This window comes from Diceros bicornis, chromosome 28, assembly GCF_020826845.1.
Source record: "Diceros bicornis minor isolate mBicDic1 chromosome 28, mDicBic1.mat.cur, whole genome shotgun sequence".
Lineage (NCBI taxonomy): Eukaryota > Metazoa > Chordata > Mammalia > Perissodactyla > Rhinocerotidae > Diceros > Diceros bicornis.
In genome coordinates, this window is record NC_080767.1 from 38554871 (window position 1) to 38573244 (window position 18374).

An 18374-nucleotide genomic window follows, 5' to 3' on the forward strand; every position below is an offset into this window, starting at 1 on the left:
CACTGCAGGACCTCGGGGCTCCCCCACCTCCTCTCGTGACAAAGCTCTGATTAGAAGAAAGTATTTACTCTCAGTGCTCTGACCACTGCAGCCCCCTTTCCTCAGCACTGACCCCGGGCAGGGCACGGGGCCATGTTCTAGATTGACAACAGTCCTGGCAGCTGTGTCTCCATGTGAAGACAGGTTTCCAGGTCCATGGGTAAGGGCTCGATCTAAACACAACCCCCCTTTGTCATATGGGTTTCCACTGTTTGCCAGAAAGCCAAGCTGCCCCCAAGGCCTAGCTTGTCCTCCACACAGGGCACCAAGCAGGAGCCCTTTGGGTGGGGACTAAGGTCCAGGGCTGTAGACAGCAGAAGATGCATCGTCCAAGTGGCCAGCCTCCTCCCGGGTTCTTCCTGGGCCCTTCACCCCAGAACACCCAGGCTCCAGCCGTATACCCACCCCCTCAAATACGTTCACTCCTGCAGCCACAAATACAGAGCTCTCAACCCCAAGATGAACCGCCACTTCAGAAACATCCAGATCCTAGCCAGGCCTACTTTAAAATTACATTTTATTTCTCTTTGTGAATATTCGTTTGTTTTTTTTTTAAAAAAAAGGTTCATTTTACATTTTCTTTGAGTCTTGTGCCTCCTGGTAAGTGCATTGGTTTGTTTTCACAGTACTCTCCACGACCACGAAGGTCCTTATTGCTGGAGGAGTGTGTCACGCCGGGTGAGGGGGACGCCGGAGGGATCGGGGTCCCAGGTGACATGCCTGGGGTCTGTGCTCCTGACAGGAGGGAGGAGGCCAAGGGACCAGACTCAAGCTAAGCCAAGCATCCTTGGCCGGGCCTGCAGCCTCTGCAGGGTCTTCCCAGCTCTGTCTTCAGAAAGGCTGGAAGGGGCAGAGAGAAAGGGGCACGGGGTGGGGGGAGCTGGGGAGCACGGGGAGCTGGGGGCCCAGGCATGCAGTAGGCCAGGCAGAGGCAGCCAGAGCAGCATTGCTCCCCTCCAGGTGGCACAGCACTGCACCCCTGCCAGAGGGCTTGCTCACACTCAGGAAGTGTGGGTTTGGGGGACTCTGCCCCAAAACAGCTCAGGATCACCCCTTCCTGTTCTTTCCCGTTCCCAACCCCTACCCCAGTAAGAACCCTTTAGCGATGACCCAGCCGGAAACCGGAACTCCTGCTTCCTGACACCTCGTCCAGAGCCCTTTCTCCTTTTAGTGCAAGAAAGACCTGAGTGTAGAGAAGGGCCGCTCCATAGGAGGCCAGGTCCCGGCCACAGCAGCCGGATGCTGCCGCCCCGTTCCCTCCCACCAGCCCCCAGAGGTGGAGCAGGGACCCACCGTTCCCCTCACTTGAGGCTCCGGCCTCCCTGGGCGGCAGGGCCTCTGCACACACCACAGGGAACCGGCAGTTCCCAGGGGCTTCCTGGGCCTGGCAGCGGGGTTCCCCAAGCACCACGCCGGCGGCCGGCGACACAAAGCTGCTTCCAGTCCAGTTGTTCCAGGACGGCTGCTCGCCTCCCGTCAGGAGCCGGGCTCAGGAGCTGCACTGGACGTTAAGCACCCCTGAATAAATACGGTATCACGTGGATAAAGGACCAGAGCAAGGATTAGGGGACCCGTGCCCTCCCACGTCGTCACTGGGACTCCGATCAGTGGCTCATCTGCAGCAGAAATGGATTATTTTTCTTTCCTGACAGTTTTCTGTGCTTGATTATTGTTACTTTGAATGCGGGGCTGGGTGATGGAGCTGTGGCTTTGGCAAGCTTGGAGGAAGGGGGCTTCAGGGGGTGGTCCCCAAAGCTCCTGTGAGCAGACTTCAGGACAGACAGTGCTAAGAAAGCTTGGCGTCACTCAGGACCAAGTCTAGCGCTCCAGAGGGCCCAGGACACGAGGGAGGGTGGCCCTCAAGGACCAGCCGTGCTGTCCAGGCCAGCCTCCAGAGTGGCTCCGATGCCTGTCATCCACGGGCCCACTTAATCCCCCAGCCCTGGGCCCTGGCTTACTTCCTTGAGGATAAGAAGCAGGGGGAGGTCTGCTGACTGCCTCACCTCCCTTCCCAGATCCAAGAACGCCTGTCCTTGGGGGGCCCCCTCCCTTGCCCCCCCACCTCCAGCCCTGTGGTGCTCAGAGCCCATCTGCAGCCTCCCCAGAGCACCTGGAAGGGGTGTCCCTGAGAAGGAGCCAGGAGGGAAGTGTATGCCTTTCTTACCTTTGAACTAAAACTGGGTCAAAGTGGCCAGCCCTCCCGACGTTTGGGCCCAGTGTGGACGGAAAAGGAAAAGCCTTTTCACAGAGATGTGACGGCAGACCCACCTGTGCATCGACGGGTGCTGAGGACTGAGACGGAGAAATTTCCCTGGGCTCAACCTACAACTCACAGCACCCTCCGTCTCTCCTCCTGGGCCCACCCAAGGCAAGTTAAGGCTGCCGAGAGGAGAGGAGCAGCCGGGCAGAGCTCACAGCCCTTCTCTCCAGGTACAGGGTCGGGCTGGGGGGGAGGATTCTGCCTGGGGCCAAGAGAAGGGGCTCTCTAGGCAGAGTCCATGGTTTCGTTTCTGCTGAAACAAAGGTGTAAGCAGCTGGTTTTAGGTCTACATCCGTTCCCCTGCCCCTCTGGTGCATCTCCCTCTCACCCAACCCCACCTCCTCCCTCACCTCTAGCAGAAGATGAAAAGTCCAGTAGAAAAGAGATCTTGCTTTCTTTGTCTGCTGTGGTATTTTCCCTTTAAATTCAGCTTAAGGCAAAAGTTTGGCAAAGCAAGTCTACATAAGGCCGCACGACAGAGGGCAAGGGGGAGCTGCCACGGGAGGGCCGGCCACTGTCACAAGCCAGCAACGGCGCGGACCAGCCTGTAATCAGCTCCTCCTCCTCCCGCCCCTGAACCTCCTGGGGAGGCGTTGAAAAAAAAAAAGAACTGAAAAAGCAGTTGTTTCAGGGAGTCTGTTGCAAGAGAATGGCTGAAATTGTGAGAAAAGGAGAGAACAGGAGACCCAAGGTGACAGTGAAGGACGCACGCGGGGTCGGTCTGTCCCGGCTGGGTCTCCCCCTCCCCACAAAGCAGCAGGTTCCGAGGGGCGGGGAGGCCATCCGAGGGGTTCGCACAGTGAGATCCGCCCGCCGGAGAAGGTAGAATGGTTGTATTTTGCTGAATGACCGAGTCCGTGAGGGTTTTGTGTGAGCAGAATTATTATTTGAGTCTAACCTAGCGGGGCGGCCCGGCTGTTACCGGTGCTTCGGCGGGATGACCACCAGCGGCTGCCCGTGCTTGGGCCGCCACATGAGGACCTGAGCGTCGTTGGCGTTGGGCTTGACCAGGGCGCTGGGCGGGATGGGCTCGTTCTTGCTCAGGATTTTGGGCTGGTCCTGGGCGATGGGCTCGCGCAGCCGGGCGCGCTGGCCCAGGGGCCGGTTGGGGTTCACCTCGATGCTGAGCTGCATGCGCCAGTGCAGCGTCTGCAGGATGATCATGTCATTGGTCGAGGTGTTGGTGGCCACCAGCCACGTGGTGAAGCTCTGGTCCCGGTAGATGTTGGTCAGTCTGGCCACGTTGCTCTCGCTGACCGGCACGGCCCACGTGACGCTGGGGTAAAAGTTGTCGTTCATGCTGATGATGAACTTGGAGTCTCTCTTGGTGGGGCCCACGATGGTGCACGTCTCCGTGGTGTTGCCGTACCAGGGGTAGTTCACCCCGTCCGAGTCACTGATGGCCTCGATCTTGCCCTCCAGAAGGTCCGGGAGCTCCCAGCTGGACCTGAGGACAGGAAGGCCAGTTTACTCAGTCAGCCACCACTCAGGCTTCTCTGCATCCCCTTTGTCCCTGGGGCTTACCTCCCAGGCGGGTGAGACAGAAAACAGACGTCCAATATCATGTTGGGTGAACCGGGGCTCCCCCAGACATAGTCCCCCTCAAAAGCCACATCCTGTTCTCGCATCATCTCAAACCAGTCTCCTCCTGAAACCATGGTAGACAGGGCTGGACCCCAGCTGGGTGCCCATGAGAGGATGTGTCACATGGAGGGGCCAGGCGGTGGTTAGCAGTAATGGGGAGACCTGACATGCGCCGCGCCCCCCACCGCGTGTCCCAGCGGCTGGCAGGACAGCCACATGCAGCCCTCTGACCTTGGGGCTGAGGTGGGGGGACTCTCCCAGGCCTCACAGCTCATCAGGGTGGGCCTGGATGGGAATGCAGGTTGGCCCAGCCTCTCTGGCCCACATGCACCCTCCAGGTAGCAATGAGTCTCTTTCTCTAGCTTTAGGGGCTGACAGGAGGCTTCCGAGCCCAGTGGCCATGGGGTCAGCACATCTGGGAATGATTCCCAGCCCCTCCCTTGACCAGCATGTGGCCTGGGGCAAATGCCTGCCCTCTCTGAGCTTCAGTGTCCTTGCCCATGAAAGGCAGTGCTTCTGCCTCTGCCTCCCAGCACGGGGGCGAGGGGCATAGGAGCCAGAGCCCTCTGCTCAGGGTCTGGTCCCTCGCCTCCACGTCTCCTCCACCACACGGGGGTCTGGACTCCCTGGCCCTCCACCTGGCCCAGCACCAACAGAGGCTTCCAGGGGCCGAGATGCCCTTTCCTCCCCTCTGCCCACCCTCCTCATTCTTTCTGCTCATGCCCACCTAGAAGAGGAAGCACGGGGCAGCCGGAATTGCTCCCGCCTGGTTGACCCGTCTTTGGAGCAGTGGAACCGAGAAACCTAACCAGCCCTATTTCAAAACCCGGCACTTAGCCCCAGCCTCAGGTGCAGCTGTGCGAAGCCTCCGGGCTTTGCCGCAGGGCTGTCCCGAGAACCTGCGCTTCGCTTTCACCTGCTGGAGGCCCAGCGGGCTCAGCCCCCCGGGAGCGGGAGCACGCGGCTGGGCTGTCCTGAGCTCAGACTCGGGGATGCCACAGGCCGTGCTACAAGTCTCAGCTGCCCCCTCACTGGCATGAGACCCTGGACAAGGTCCCAGCCCTCCCTGGACCCCAGACTCATCATACACACCCCTCTGGGGGTCACAGGAGGACGCAGGCAGGAATGTGGCAGCCCACGGCAGGGCACAAAGCAGATGCCAGTAACGTAGCTGCCAGCTCCACTGCCGTCACTGTTGTTGCTGTAATAATAATAACTCTCAGACAGAAGAGGACACCAGCCCACCCCAGGTTGCTCTGAGAACACACTGTCCCATGTGGCTGGGAGCACAGCAGCATCTGGGGAGCCCTTAGAGACTCATCAACAATCATGTCCACCCCCCTGGACAGATAAAGCAAGTGAAGCTGGTGGGGGGGTGCTTTGCCCAAGGTGACTCGGCTAAGCCCTGGGGCCGGGGCCCCAGGCGGCCTGACTTCGTCCAGTGTTTTGTCCACCTGAACACCTGAACACCGAAGCTCAGGACACTTTGCACCCAGAATTCTGCACACCTGCAGGTGTATACCAGCGGGGCTCCCCAGGATATACTGCTCTACAAAGTGCATTGCTGTTCACAGCAGCCTTATTCACAACAGCCAAAAGGCGGAAACAACCCAAGTGTCCGTCGACAGGCGAATGGATAAACGAAATGTGGTCTATCCACACAATGGAATATTACTCAGCCTTAAAAGGGAAGGAAATTCTGACACATGCTACAACATGGATGAACCTTGAGAACACTATGCTAAGTAAAATACACCAGTCACAAAAGGATAAATACTGGATGATTCCACTTACAGGAGGTCCTTAGAGTCGTCAAGTTCATAGAGACAGAAAGTAGGATGGTGGGGGCCAGGGGCTGGGGGAGGGGGATGGGGAATGGGTGTTCAACGGGGGCAGAGTTTCAGATGGGGAAGATGAAAAAGTTCTGGAGACAGATGCACAACAATGTGAATGGACTTAATGCCACTGAGCTTAAAAATGGTTGAAATGGTAAATTTAGTGTATATCTTCTCACAATACAAAAATGCATTCCTCTACCAAAATGCGTCATTTAATGTTAGCAGTCAGCAAAATTGGGGCCACTACAGGAGGAATGATTAGGAAGATGATTTTGCTAATTTTTCTGTTTATTTCATTTCTGTTTTCTGTTTATTTCATTGAAAAGGTCACAAATTAGGGCAACACCTGCCTAATAGGCCGTCTCCTGCCCGGGGCCCTGAGCTCCTCTGACTCTGAGGGAACGGCAGCTCCACGACCTGCCGTTTCTGAAGTCCCCAGCAGTCCCTAGACCTTAGGGCTCTTCCAGACCCACCTGGCCACGGCAGCAGTGGGCGGGGTGGTAACAGTCTGAGCCCACTGGGTCAGTTCCCTGCGCAGGGGGTGCCATGGACCGGAGAAGGGGGTCAGGGTCCCTGTCCTGAATTTCTTGGAAGCCTGGGCCTTGGCCCCTCCAGCGCCCAGCCACCTGTTTCGGAAGGCACCCACTCTGTCCTCTCATGGTGGTTACACTTGCTTGCAAAAGTTTTTTTTTTAAAGGCAGAAAGCAAGCTTGCAAGAGGAACTTTGCTGTTCCTCGGCTCCCTCTCACTTCCTAAGAGCTGGCTTGTGTGGAGAGTGGGGCTTGGCACCAGAATGGCCTCTCTCTCAGCCTCTGACCCTCAGCTTCGTTTCCTTTCCTCTCCTAGCCTCCAAACGCCCGAGCCCTGACTCAGTCACAGACAGGTGACAGTCCTCATGAGCTGGCAGACAGCCGTGTCTCATGTGGGGTATTACTCAGAACCAGGGCCAAGGGCGTCTGTTTTCAAACCATCACAGGCCAGCATGGGCTGGCTCTGGTCCCCGTGGTCCCAGCCTCCCCGGAGAGGAGATGGGAGGAAGAGTGGCTGAGGGCACAGCTTCTGGGGGACATGGACCAGCCCTGGACCCAGTCTCAGTCTGGCCACTAGCTCCAACTAAGTCACAAATCTCCGAGCCTCCATTTTCTCCTCAGTTACCTGTGGCTAATCCTACCCACCTTGCAAGGCTTTTGTGATGATTAAATGTGTCGATACAGCTCTTCCTCCACTTACGATGGGGTTACGTCCCGAGAAACCCATCGTAAGCTGAAAATAACGTTAAGTCAAAAATGCATTCAATAGACCTCCCTTACAGAACATCACAGTTAGCCTCGCCTACCTTAAACGTGCTCAGGACACTTACGCAAGCCTACAGTTGGGCAAAGTCATCTCCACAGAGCCTGTTTTATAACACAGTGTTGGCTGTCTCGTGTAATGTATTGAGTACTGTACTGCAAGCGAGGAACAGAATGGCTGTGTGGGTACAGAATGGGTGTACGTGTATCCTTGTTCACCCTCGTGATCGTGGGGCTGACCGGAGCTGCAGCTCACTGCCCAGCATTATGAGAGAGGACTGGACCGCCTCTCGCTAGCCCAGGGAAAGAGCTCCATTCAAAATTCCAAGTACGGTTTCTACTGAGTGCGTATGGCTTTTGCACCATCACAAAATCAAAAAATCGTTAAGTCCAACCATCGTTCGGGGCCCACCTGTATATAATACCTGGTAGACAGGAAATAGCAACATGTGGAAACTTCCAGACACCATTGGAGGGAGGTGTCAGCAGTCAGAGGTGAGTCTCTAACACTAATGGATTTGCCAGCCCTGATTTGACCTGAAGCCTTTCTGACCCCATTTACAGTTTCAGATGGTCATGCTCTGCAAGGAATGGATTCCCCACGGTTACTGCCTCCTCTGAGATTTCCCATTTGTTCCAGAGTGCCCAGGGGCTCCAAGGCAGACCCTCAGTTCTTTGCTCTGGGGTCAAGGGGGGAGCTGGGACTGAGCCTTCTCCTTGTTTGCACGGCGGGACAACACAGGCTCTGATGTGCAGATGCCACGAAAAGGTGTCAGCAAGGCCCCCAGCACCGTGCCTGCACACAAGTGCTCGGCACCAGATCTGTGTGGAGTGTGGGATTCTGTGATTAAGTGCAAACACGCCTGTTCCTGCCCCGAGTTCACAGACCTGATGCCACCTGCCCCAGTGACCTTGTCTCCAGACCCCAGGGTGTGCTGTGTCCGTCCTCAAGGGCACAGGCCAGCAGAAGGCATTGGTCTCCCTCGTGTCGTCGCCCTTGACCTACTCCCTGGTTTCCACTGGTCTTCAGGGCAAGAACAGCTACAGAATTTGTGGGACCTAGTGCAAAGTGAAAACCTGAGGCCTCTTGTTCAAAAGTTAAGAATTTCAACATGGCGACAGCAGAGCATTGAACCACATGAGGAGCCCTTCTGAGAGCAGGGCCCAGTGTGACTGCACAGTCCACACGCTCAGGAAGCCACCTGTCCCCCTCCTGCCCTCGTCCTCCTAGGTCTGAAATGGACTCCCCAGCTTCCCTCAGTGCCCCTGTTCTTACTGCAGCCCCGATCCATCATCCACTCAACAAGCGTTTGCAGAGCACCTGCTATTGACGTTTGCAGAGCACCTGCCACTGACGCTGGCCAGGAAGCCGTGACAGAGAAGGACAGAGCTGCTGCCCGGGTCAGCAGTGATGGCAGAGGGCCCTGCACCCTCCGGGCACCCAGCACCATCCCTGACTCTCCCTCTCACCTCGAGACTGTCCGCTCTTCTTTGCCTTCCCCCTGGCCAGGGCCCTCACCTCTACCAGGTCTCCCAGCCTCCGCTCCTGCCTCCTGCAATGTTCTCCTCCCAGAAGCCTGAGTGATATTTTAAAAAACACAAATCTGATCACGCTGTTCCTCCCTCCAACCCTGTTAAACCTGCCATGACTCCCCTGGGCCCTTAAAGCCGGATGCAGTTGAAACCCAGGACCCCGCCTGCACACACGCACACGCGCACACACACACATGCACACACCCTCCCCAGACTCCAGGCCCATCAGCCGTTCTCAGCGCCTCTCACAGGCCGTGCCCCTCCGTCTCAGGGCCTTCTGCCAGCAGCGGCGCCCCCCTCCTCCTCCTGCCCTAGTCAGTAGTACTCAAGGCTCGGCTCTGGAGTGCCCCCGGGAAGCCCACCCTGACTTCACACGAGGCCAGCTGCCCCCCATATTTGATGCCATTCGGTCCTTGTCCCGCTACCTCCTGGCACGTGCACAGGGGTGATTAAATCATCATGTGATCATTTGCTGAGGGTCTGGAGAGGGCAGGGAACAGACTTCCAGGATTTACCCAGGTGCTCGGCCTAGAATCGGACACATAAATGGCGGTGGCCTGGATAAGCGGCTGGGTAGCCTGCCTGGTCTCCCCTTCAGGGCCTGAGCCTCACAACAGGGTCTCAGGAATGAGACGGGGGCGCCCACAGCTGCCTCTGCTCACGCACTTTCTCACCCGGAGCAGCTGCAGCTGAAATAGCCACTCCCAGCTTGGGTCGTCCCCACAGCAACGCTGGTGACAGCGGTCATGTTCCCTGAGCACTTTAGACATGCCAGGCACCCTACGTACGTATGGATGTCGGCCCAGGGCTCTCGGGAGCTACCTGGGGCCAGGACCGAGGGGTGCGTTTTGTAGAGACTGGGAGATGTTAGAGGCCTGGCCCAAGTCACACAACCAGGAAGCCACTGAGCCAGGACCCACGGCCTGAGCAAGCTCGTACCTGCTGGTCCCCAACAGACCCTCACCCAGCACACACACACACACGCACACACACACGCATACACACGTATATACACACACACAGGCTCTTACCCACCAGCCTCCAAGAGACCCTCACCCAACACACACACACACACGCATACATGCATACACACACGCATACACATGTGTATACACACATACGCACACACACAGGCTCTTACCCACTGGCCTCCAAGAGACCCTCACCCAACACACACACACACGCATACATGCATACACACACGCATACACATGTGTATACACACATGCACACACACAGGCTCTTACCCACCGGCCCCCAACAGACCCTCACCCATCACACACACACACACACACACACACATGCATACACATGTGTATACACACACACACAGGCTCTTACCCACCGGCCCCCAACAGACCCTCACCCAACACACACACACACACACACACATATATACACGCACATGCACGCACACACACACACACACGCACACAGACTCTGAGCAGCACGACTGACTAAGAGTGTGACTCTGATGGGTTACAGAAAGGCCTCCCCTGGAGGCCGGAGAAGGGGTTGAGGCTGCCCTGAGGGGCACCCACGGGGACTGGGGAGGGTCACCCTGTGGCTCCAGGCCCAGCCACGAGATAGGAGCTGCCCCAGCATGAAGGCCTCTCGGTGGAGGGTGAAGGAAACCAGGGATGTCCAGAGGCCCAGAAGTGCCCGGGAGGGGAGGGGTAGGACCTGCCCGCTCTGTGACCTTGGAGCCACGACCATGGGACTACACCTTTCCTGGCCGCTGCAGGAAGAGCCTGGTCTGTGCCAGGCAGGGGTGGCGAGCCTGGGCCTGGCTCTGTCCCTGGCATGGAAGCATGGATGGCCCCTCGCCCTGGGGGCCGCCTCTCGGGGAAGTGTCAGAGTCCGGGGCGCCCTGGCTGCACTTTGAGCTCTGGACCCCAGAGCCGACCGCCCCTGCCCACCTGGTCTCGGAGCAGAATTCCTCAACTTCGCGTCTCTTTCTTCATTTTGGTCCTATCTACATATCTCCTGTATTATTGTTCATTTAAATTTTTTCCTTAAAATTAATCACGTTTTTAAAACCTCTACTGAGTTTAGTTTTTCCTAACAAACACCTTTGAAATAACAAGTTGGCTATACTAGGTATACAAATTTTTTTCTAATAGACTGTAAAATAAATATGTTGCTTTAAATTAAAATTATACCTAAGCTGAAATGAATTCACCTAAATATTATTTCATGTCCCACAAGTGGCACCCTTGGGCCCTCTAAGAAAAGCCTTTACAGAGAAGGATTTGAGACCCCAGGGCAAGAGGGCTGCCTGGGCCCGAGGTTCCTCTGCCCAGCGCTGGTTCCAATGCCCCCGCGCGGGCCAGGCAGGCACTCAGGAATTATCCCACCTGGTCCCCAATTCTACAGTTTTGTACAATTTGCAAAAAGTTCAAATTCTGTAAAATTTTGCAATTTTATGGAAACTGAAGCCCAAAAGCCACCTCCCAAACCAGACTAGGACCCGGGTTTCCTGACTCCTGCCCTGTGTGGCCACCTACCGGGCTGGCCCCTTCCTTCCGGACGGGTCACCAGTTGCCCGCTCTCCCAAGAGAGAGGCTGGAGGTGTCCCCTCCCGCCCACCTGCTCCTGGGGTTCCCCCAAACAACAAAGCCCACATCTCCCAGGGCCGGCCCCCCATTCCTCCCACCTCACTCCTCTTCACCCAGCCCACAGTCCCAGAGCCTAACACGAGGGGGAAAGGACCAACGGTGCCTTCTAATTTTAGTTTTTACTTATAAAAGCTATGCCTTTTGTTTAAAAAAAACAAGGCATAGAGAAGTGTATAAAGTGAGAAACGAAAGCCGTCTCTTCCGTGCCTCCCCCTCCCTCGCTGAGGTTACTCACCACATTACACTTTGGTAAACATCCTTCCAGACCTTTCTCTCTGCACATACACACACTATATCTTCCCATTTTCAGTGTTTTCAACAAAAATGGGTTCCTACCCTACAAGTTTTACATCTTTTTTTTAAAGCAACATCTATGATCTCTTTGCCACGTGGGAGCACCTCTGACTCGGCCACATGGTGTGTAGTGGCCCCGCCACGTTCTGCACTGTTGACCACGATGTCCCCCCGCCGGATGGACACTTGAGTCGTTCACGGCTCTTTGCAGTTACGAGCAGTGCGGAGTTCCTGTCCTCACACGCTCATACCCTCACGTCCTGCTGCTTCCAGTCATGTGTCTGGCAGTTCACTTGCTGAGCAGATTCCCTCTCGTGTGCCTACTGTGTGCCAGGCCCCGGGTGGGCACTCAAGCCTCTAAGATGGACTCTACAAGCAGAACAGTGGAGGTGAAGGCATGTTTTTTTGAAATTGTAATAGATACAGCCAAACTTGCCTTCCAGAAGCTGCTTAAACCGTACCTCCGCAAACAGCACGAGGGGCTGTCCACTTCCCCCTCCCCAATACTGGGCATTACTGATCTTTTTCATTTTTACACAGATCAAATCAGCAAAAAAACAGTATCTCCCTCCTGAATTTGTTATTTCCCGGATCACTCCGGCTGTCCGGTGCCACCTCGCACGTCTCTGGGAGCAGCCAGCTTTGGTTTCCGGCGCTCGGAAGGTGAGGGTTGGGGCGATCGCTTGGCCGGGCCCGGTCCAGGGGGAGTTCTTTTTGGGCCGGGCAGTCGCCCCCAACTTCCTCCCACCCCAAGGCCTGGAAATAAGGACTTCCCTCTCCCACCCACGCCGCCCTCGCCTCCGCCAGGGCCCGGCAGATGGGGGAGGACGTCTTCCGGTCGCAGAGAGGAAGCATCGTCCTCAATTGTTCTGGGTAGGGCCCTCGGCTCAGGAAGAGGCCACGTGGTCCCCAGGGCCATTCCTCCCTGCCCTTCCCCAGACCCGCTGAAGCAGAGCAGGCCTCCTCGGGCAAGCGGCTTCAGGTCTCTGCGGACATTTCCTCCTCATAAAATGAGGACCTCATGAGGTCCCTGGGAGATGGGGAGTGGGGGGTGGACGGGGAGCCGGGGCAGCTATGCGGCATCATCAGAGCTCCAGCATCCCCCAGCCAGAGGCCGCGGCTTCCTCCACCCCTGCCTGGCCCTTTCCCTCCAGCCACATAATCCTGAGATAGCAGATGTCACTGCTTGTTCTGGCTGGAAAGACCCTCTCATGGCCCAAGGCTCTCATGCTGTAGGTGGGTATGTGAAACCCAACCCAGGAGAAGAGACACCCGTAACACAGCAGTCTTTATGCTGAGCCCCTGCCGGGCAGTGCGTGATTACTAATGAACTGGTGGTAGTTACGACACGGACAGCTACCCCATATGGACGGCTTAGGAGGCACGAGGCACTGTGCTAAGTTCTCGTCACGCATTATCTCATTTAATCCCCACAACAACCCTGGGGGGGAGAACTGTGCTCCCATTTCAGAGATGGGAACAGTGAGGCCCAGAAAGGCTAAGAGATTGGACTGGACCAAGGTCACAGCAGCAGGGTACGGAGGAGCTGGGACCCACACCCTGCTGGACGGGGTGCAGGGACATGGCACAGTCCACCCAGAGAGACCCTCTGTCCCAAGCTGCTCTCCTCTCCTGACCCCCAGGTCTGCCCTTCGGCAGAACCCTGAGCCAGACACGGGCCTTGGCCTTGGCCATGGGCCAGGTCCCCTGGGGGCTCCAGAGAAGGGCAAACCAGGGATAACATGAAGCGTCTCCCACACGGACGAGAAATTGTGACTTGTCACTTAGAAGACTGTGCCAGCTGACAGGTGGCGGCTGAGGGATTGCGGGGGACAGGGCTGAGGAGGCAGGTGTCTCCGACAGTTTGGAGGGGGGGTGGCTTTTAAGGCGATGTGGGTTGGGCCCAAAACCATATAGAATCCTCTCAAGCTAGCAGGGAGAGACCCCATTTTCTAGCTCTCGTCTGTAAGAGGCGGGTGTTACTGAGGCGGCGTATTACTGTTCCACTTTAACTCTCTCAAACCCAGAACGTCGTTCTAAAAAGTTCTGGATTAGAGATTAATTTCAAGCTGGGGTAATGTTGGGGGGTGGTATTATGGGTTTCAGTTAAGGATTTGGAATTAATATTTTTAATCCAAGCCCATTTGGAAAGAACGGAAGCCCTAACCTAACCCTTGTCACCTGGCTGTCCCCCTCCCCAGGCCACTAAAGCCCAGCATGTGGGTTTTATTTCAACGATTCAAATTGTCTGCGTCCAGTCCAGTGATTCTCAATCAGGGGTGACTTTGCACCCCTCGCAGGCAGGGGCCTGGGGCAACATTTTGGTTGTCACAACAGGGTGGGGGCCACTGGCATTGGGTGACAGAGACCAGGGATGCTGCTCAACATCCTACCACGCGCAGGACAGCCCCCTGTCTGGGCAAGGCCAGGAGACAGTTCTGGGCAGCTCGAGTCAGTCCCACCAGCTCACTCTTCACTTTCTTTCATGTCATGGGGCTTAAAAACATGAAAAAGAGTAGTTTAGGGTGGGGAAGATGGGAAGGGTCTTTTCCATCACATCTAGATGCTTCTATTTACATTTAAGAAGGAGCAGCCGTCCAGGATTTCTCTATAGGAGCCCTTCTGGTTTCCAGAGGGCACCGGCTGAATACAGTGCCCTCCCCACAGAGTGGAGGAACCCTGCTCTTCTGTAAGTCAGTTTCTTAATACGATTTTGTTGATTAATAATAAGACAGGCAGCTTCCAACTCGGCACTTCAGCCACAGAGTCATCAAGCCACAGAGTCATCACCTACACCTGTCGTCCTCAAGGCAGCCTATGGGGAGTTCTGTCCTCATCCCCACTGACAGATGACAAAAGCAAACCTCCGAGGGGTGACTGGCCAAGCCCCAGAGCCAGCACTGGTTGGGCATTCAGACCCCAGGGCCTGAGCCCATTCATGAATACTCCATGCTGCCCCCCAGGGAGCCTCGCTCTGCCCTTTCTCTGGGGCAGGCCCCATCCCAGCTGGGATTAGGGACCCAGTAGATGCAGGAGAATGAGATGTGAGGGACACAGAGGGCCCCGCACTGAAAGAGGTGCCCCGAGGGGGGAAGGAACAAACGGAGGCAACTGGAGAGCAAGGAGAACAGCCTCCTACCACTTGAAAACTCAAATCATTCATAGCTTACACCATTTTTAAATTCTTAAAAGTCAAAGAGTGAGCCCTGTGTAACAGAGGAAGACCTGAGCTGGGGAGAAAATTCAATACAAGGAGTAATTTACATCTGTCCGAATTCTGTAGTTTCAGCCACAATTCTCAACTCATCACAGATACGTTCACTCACTCCTCGTCTGAGGATAATAATCACAGAGACAACGTTAAAGATGAGAGCCACCTGCATTAAGCGTTTACCATGAACTTCGCATAGTGCCGACTGCTTGGCAAATGTCGTCTCCCGTAAATCTTGCACTAAGCCATGGGGCAAGGACTATGACTGGCCCCAACTTGCAGATGAGGAAACGGAGGGTCAGAGTGGCTAAGGTGACACCCTGGAAAGTGGCAGTCCTGGACTCCTGCCCAGGTCTGCCTAACTGCAGACTAGGTGCATACTGGGTTCCTCAAACCAGGAACCAAGGACTGACACAGAGAGACAAAGGTCAGCTCAGGTCTCCTGACTCAGGCCTGCCTCCAGCAACAGTGGCTGAACGTTCTCAGAGCCACCGAATGGAGCACAAGGCCTTGAAGACTCTGCAAAGCCCTGTGCACAGATGGGCAAGCTGAGGCTCCGAGCCAGGCCCGTTCCCTCCCACCTGCAAATCACGTCCATCTCATCAGAACTCAGCCCCTTTCATTCTCCCCAACTTCCCTCCTCCCGGCGCCCCTATCTTTCCAAGTTCAGAAGGACCCTCTGCTTCCCTACCCGTCTAGGGAAGAAAACAGGCTTAGCCTAAAAGCCCTAGGGAAACCTATGTGTCTTGCCAGTTGTCCCGGATGCCGTGCAAAGCCCAAGAAGGTTTTGGGCTTAAGGCTTCCTAGGAAAGGTCCACACCAAATAACTGAGAATCATGTTTCCCTTCTTGGAATAGAAAGTCAGCCCCCGGCCTGGATTAATAGCCGCTTTTGAGAATTAAAGGGCTTGAGTTGACAGAGGGGAGCCAACCAGTGTCCAGACAGGCCCCACGTGCACCTCTCTGGGGCCATCGGGGTTCCACCCTCGGTGTAAGTTTTATCATGATCCTCCTGTTTCCCTTCTAACTTCAGAGTCATTCGGTGGAGAGGCCACAAGACTCGGTGTCCTGCCACCCTCCATCCCCACCACCCCTCCAAGATCAGGTGGCCCAGGAGGTTCTTCAAGTAGTGAACAGCTCCACCTCCTCCTGGGGAGATTCTCCTCCCTGTTCCTCACTTGCAGACCCGGGAAGTGACGCCGCACAGCGTGGACACTGAGATATGGGCTACAGGAGACTGTCCGCGGCTAGGCATGGCGGCCACGTGGGGGGCTGCCCTCAGGGCATGCTTAGCTCTCAGAAGGGTCTCATGCTCAGACACAGTTATTTTTACTGCCCTGTCTCGGGATGGCCCTTGAAGTTACGTCACTCTCCCTTCTGTCTACCACTGCTTTCCATACCTGGGATGACCAGCTCTGGGATCAGGGAACATGCCAGAAAAGAAGACCCCTGTGTCCCCCACTGAGATCTACATTATCCTGGGAACATTCTGGAGACCAGGCTGGAGAGAAGAAGCCAGGGGGCTCCTCTCCGCTGTTAGGGCGCCACCAGAGCCTCCTGGACACTGACACTCGCTGTCTACATAGAGGGGTCTTCTGCCCCGGAGAGAGAAAACTCTACACCAAGAAGCAAACCCGGTTTCTAAAACTAGCCGAGCTCCCAAACAAAACACCTTTCAGAACAGCAAAGCATTCCCCCAAGGAGAGACACGTTCAGGCCGACACAAAGCACTGTAGGAATTACTCCAGAGCTGCTGAGGGTTCCGTTCCCCTTCCCTGAGTATCCGCCATGTGTGCTAACGGAGGCCCGGGCCGGGGGTGCTGAGCCAGGCGCTCTGGTGACCCAGGACAGCATGCTTGCTTTGCCAAAGAGGCACCTGGTGGAACGTTCCTCTGCTTTCTCAGCATCTTGCAGGGAAGGACACAGGAACCCCAAGGGCCAGGGACAGCGGGAGGGAAGAACCTGGGGCCATGACCCCAATCCGATTCAACAGGCAAACCCTCTAGGAGGCCACCTGGCCACAGAGGACTCAGGGGCCACTTCCATACACGCATAAAGCTTCCCTCTGGCCCTGGCAAGCCCCCTCTAACCCCCCCACCCCAGAACCCCTACCCCCTGGCCTCCAAGCTCCCCACGCCAGCAGCCCCCACAGCTTGCTCCTCAGCAGTACTCACATGCCCTGCTCGCCGTACTGGTTGTAGAACTCCATGTGGCTGCACGCCTGAATCCAGCCGACTATCCAGGTCTCCCTCTTGGGGATGGGCGGCATGACCACCTGAGCCGAGGCGCGGAAGTGGGGTGTCCGGTAGCGGAGCACCACGCTGGAGGACTCGTCAATGCTGGTGGGGATGGGGTCAATGGAGGCTTTCACATCAATCACCGTGATACCTTCCCGGAAGACTCTGGCTTTGCCCCCGATGCTCTGAATACAGCCCATGGCACACAGGACCGCTCTGATCTCCAGGGAAGGCCAGCAGTCCCAGAGAAAACTGGGCATTGAAAGGATGGAGGCTGCAGGACCCAGTGCAGACAGGACCGCTCTGCAATCTCAAAGCTCAAGGCTGATATCCATAGGATAGAAAATTCACTGAGTAGAGGGGGTTTGCATATCACGACCTCGGGCCTGTTGATAAATAAGGATTTTGCTGCATTTCAAGAGCCCTGGGTTGTCTCTTCCTCTGCTAGCAGTGGACAAAAATCACCGATATTCTTTGGGTTAAAAAAAGAAAAGTTCGGAGGTTAATGGATAATCATGTTGTTAGACATCCAGCCCCTCCGTGCCTCACACGCGGGGAACGCGGCTCCGGGACGCTCTCTGAAGTCTTCGGGCGAAGGCGGCGAAGGCCTGCAGACACATAAGTAAGGAAGGCTCGTCCCCGCTCGGTGCCGCCACCCGCGCCGCAGAAGACCGACTTCCTGCCCTGTGCCTTCCGCACGCGCTCGGGACACACGCACCGGCCGCTCGCCCGACCGGGCCGAATCAATGGAAGGGCAGTTTCTGTTCGAGCGCGGAGGTCCCGGCGCCCTCGGGGGCGAGCGCCGACCCGCGGCTTCCAGGAGGCGAGCGCAGGGCTCCAGCCGCCCGCCGGGTCCCCGAGGAGCGCGGCGCAGCCGGGTCCCCGTCGGCGCCCACTCGCGGGCGCAGGCCGACGCCGCCACGCGGACGAGCCGCGTCCCCTCGCCGCTGTCGCTGTCGCCGGCTGCCGCCGTGCGGGGCCCCGGAGCGGCCGCTGAGGACCTGGTGGGGGGTGGAAGGGACAGGGCGTCAAGGCCCGCCTCAAAGTTGAGCCGAACTTTGCTGCGGGGGGCGCGCGGGGCGGCGACTCGTGTGCGCTGAGCGCGGGCTGCGGAGCTGACGGCGCAGCTCTGGGCGGTCTCCCCGGAGGCGGCGGCCCCCCCCCGCCCGCCCCGTCAGTGGAGGCCGCACGACCGCGCGCACCAGCGAATAATCGCCGCCCGTGACATCTCCGCTGACACCCTCTGGGCCCTGGGGCGGGGTGGGGGGGCAGCCGGCTGGCACTGCAGTGGGCCGCGTGGACTTGCCGGCCCTGGCACTGCCCCCACCGCCTCGCCACCAGCGCTGGCGCCCCTTCCCCGGGCAGGTCCCTCGGCCCCCTGGGGGCTCAGTGCCACCCCGCAAGCCGGTCTGATCGGGCGCGCGCCCCTTCCGGGGCAGGGATCCCCGACCCCGGAGGGCGCAATGCCC

General features: G+C 57.1%; 1 protein-coding gene across 3 annotated transcripts; it reads right to left on the reverse strand.

Annotated features, from left to right (window-relative positions):
* Positions 1-525: 525 nt before the first annotated feature.
* On the reverse strand, positions 526-17806 carry FAM78A (family with sequence similarity 78 member A). 3 transcript variants are annotated; one of them, XR_009215925.1, is made up of 3 exons: positions 16843-17806; positions 2650-3746; positions 527-2549 (listed from the first exon to the last, which is right to left on the reverse strand). XR_009215925.1 is itself a non-coding variant. In XM_058524315.1 (2 exons), the coding sequence occupies exons 1-2, from the start codon at positions 11402-11404 to the stop codon at positions 3218-3220; spliced, it is 534 nt and encodes a 177-aa protein (XP_058380298.1). In that variant the 5' UTR covers positions 11405-11880; the 3' UTR covers positions 526-3217. The 3 variants fall into 3 exon arrangements, 2 of the variants coding, with proteins under 2 accessions (XP_058380298.1, XP_058380297.1); XM_058524315.1 differs by lacking the exon at positions 16843-17806 and adding an exon at positions 11400-11880 and having other exon boundaries at positions 526-3746; XM_058524314.1 differs by having other exon boundaries at positions 527-3746; positions 16843-17172.
* Between the last annotated feature and the right edge of the window lie 568 nt (positions 17807-18374).

Excerpts from the sequence above, each read along its gene's own strand:
- FAM78A (XM_058524314.1), bottom strand. The coding sequence starts at position 17,165 with ATGCCCAGTTTTCTCTGGGACTGCTGGCCTTCCCTGGAGATCAGAGCG. Across the intron at positions 3,747-16,842 it reads CAGTACGGCGAGCAGGGCAT|GTCCAGCTGGGAGCTCCCGG; the intron begins GTGAGTACTGCT and ends TCCTGTCCTCAG.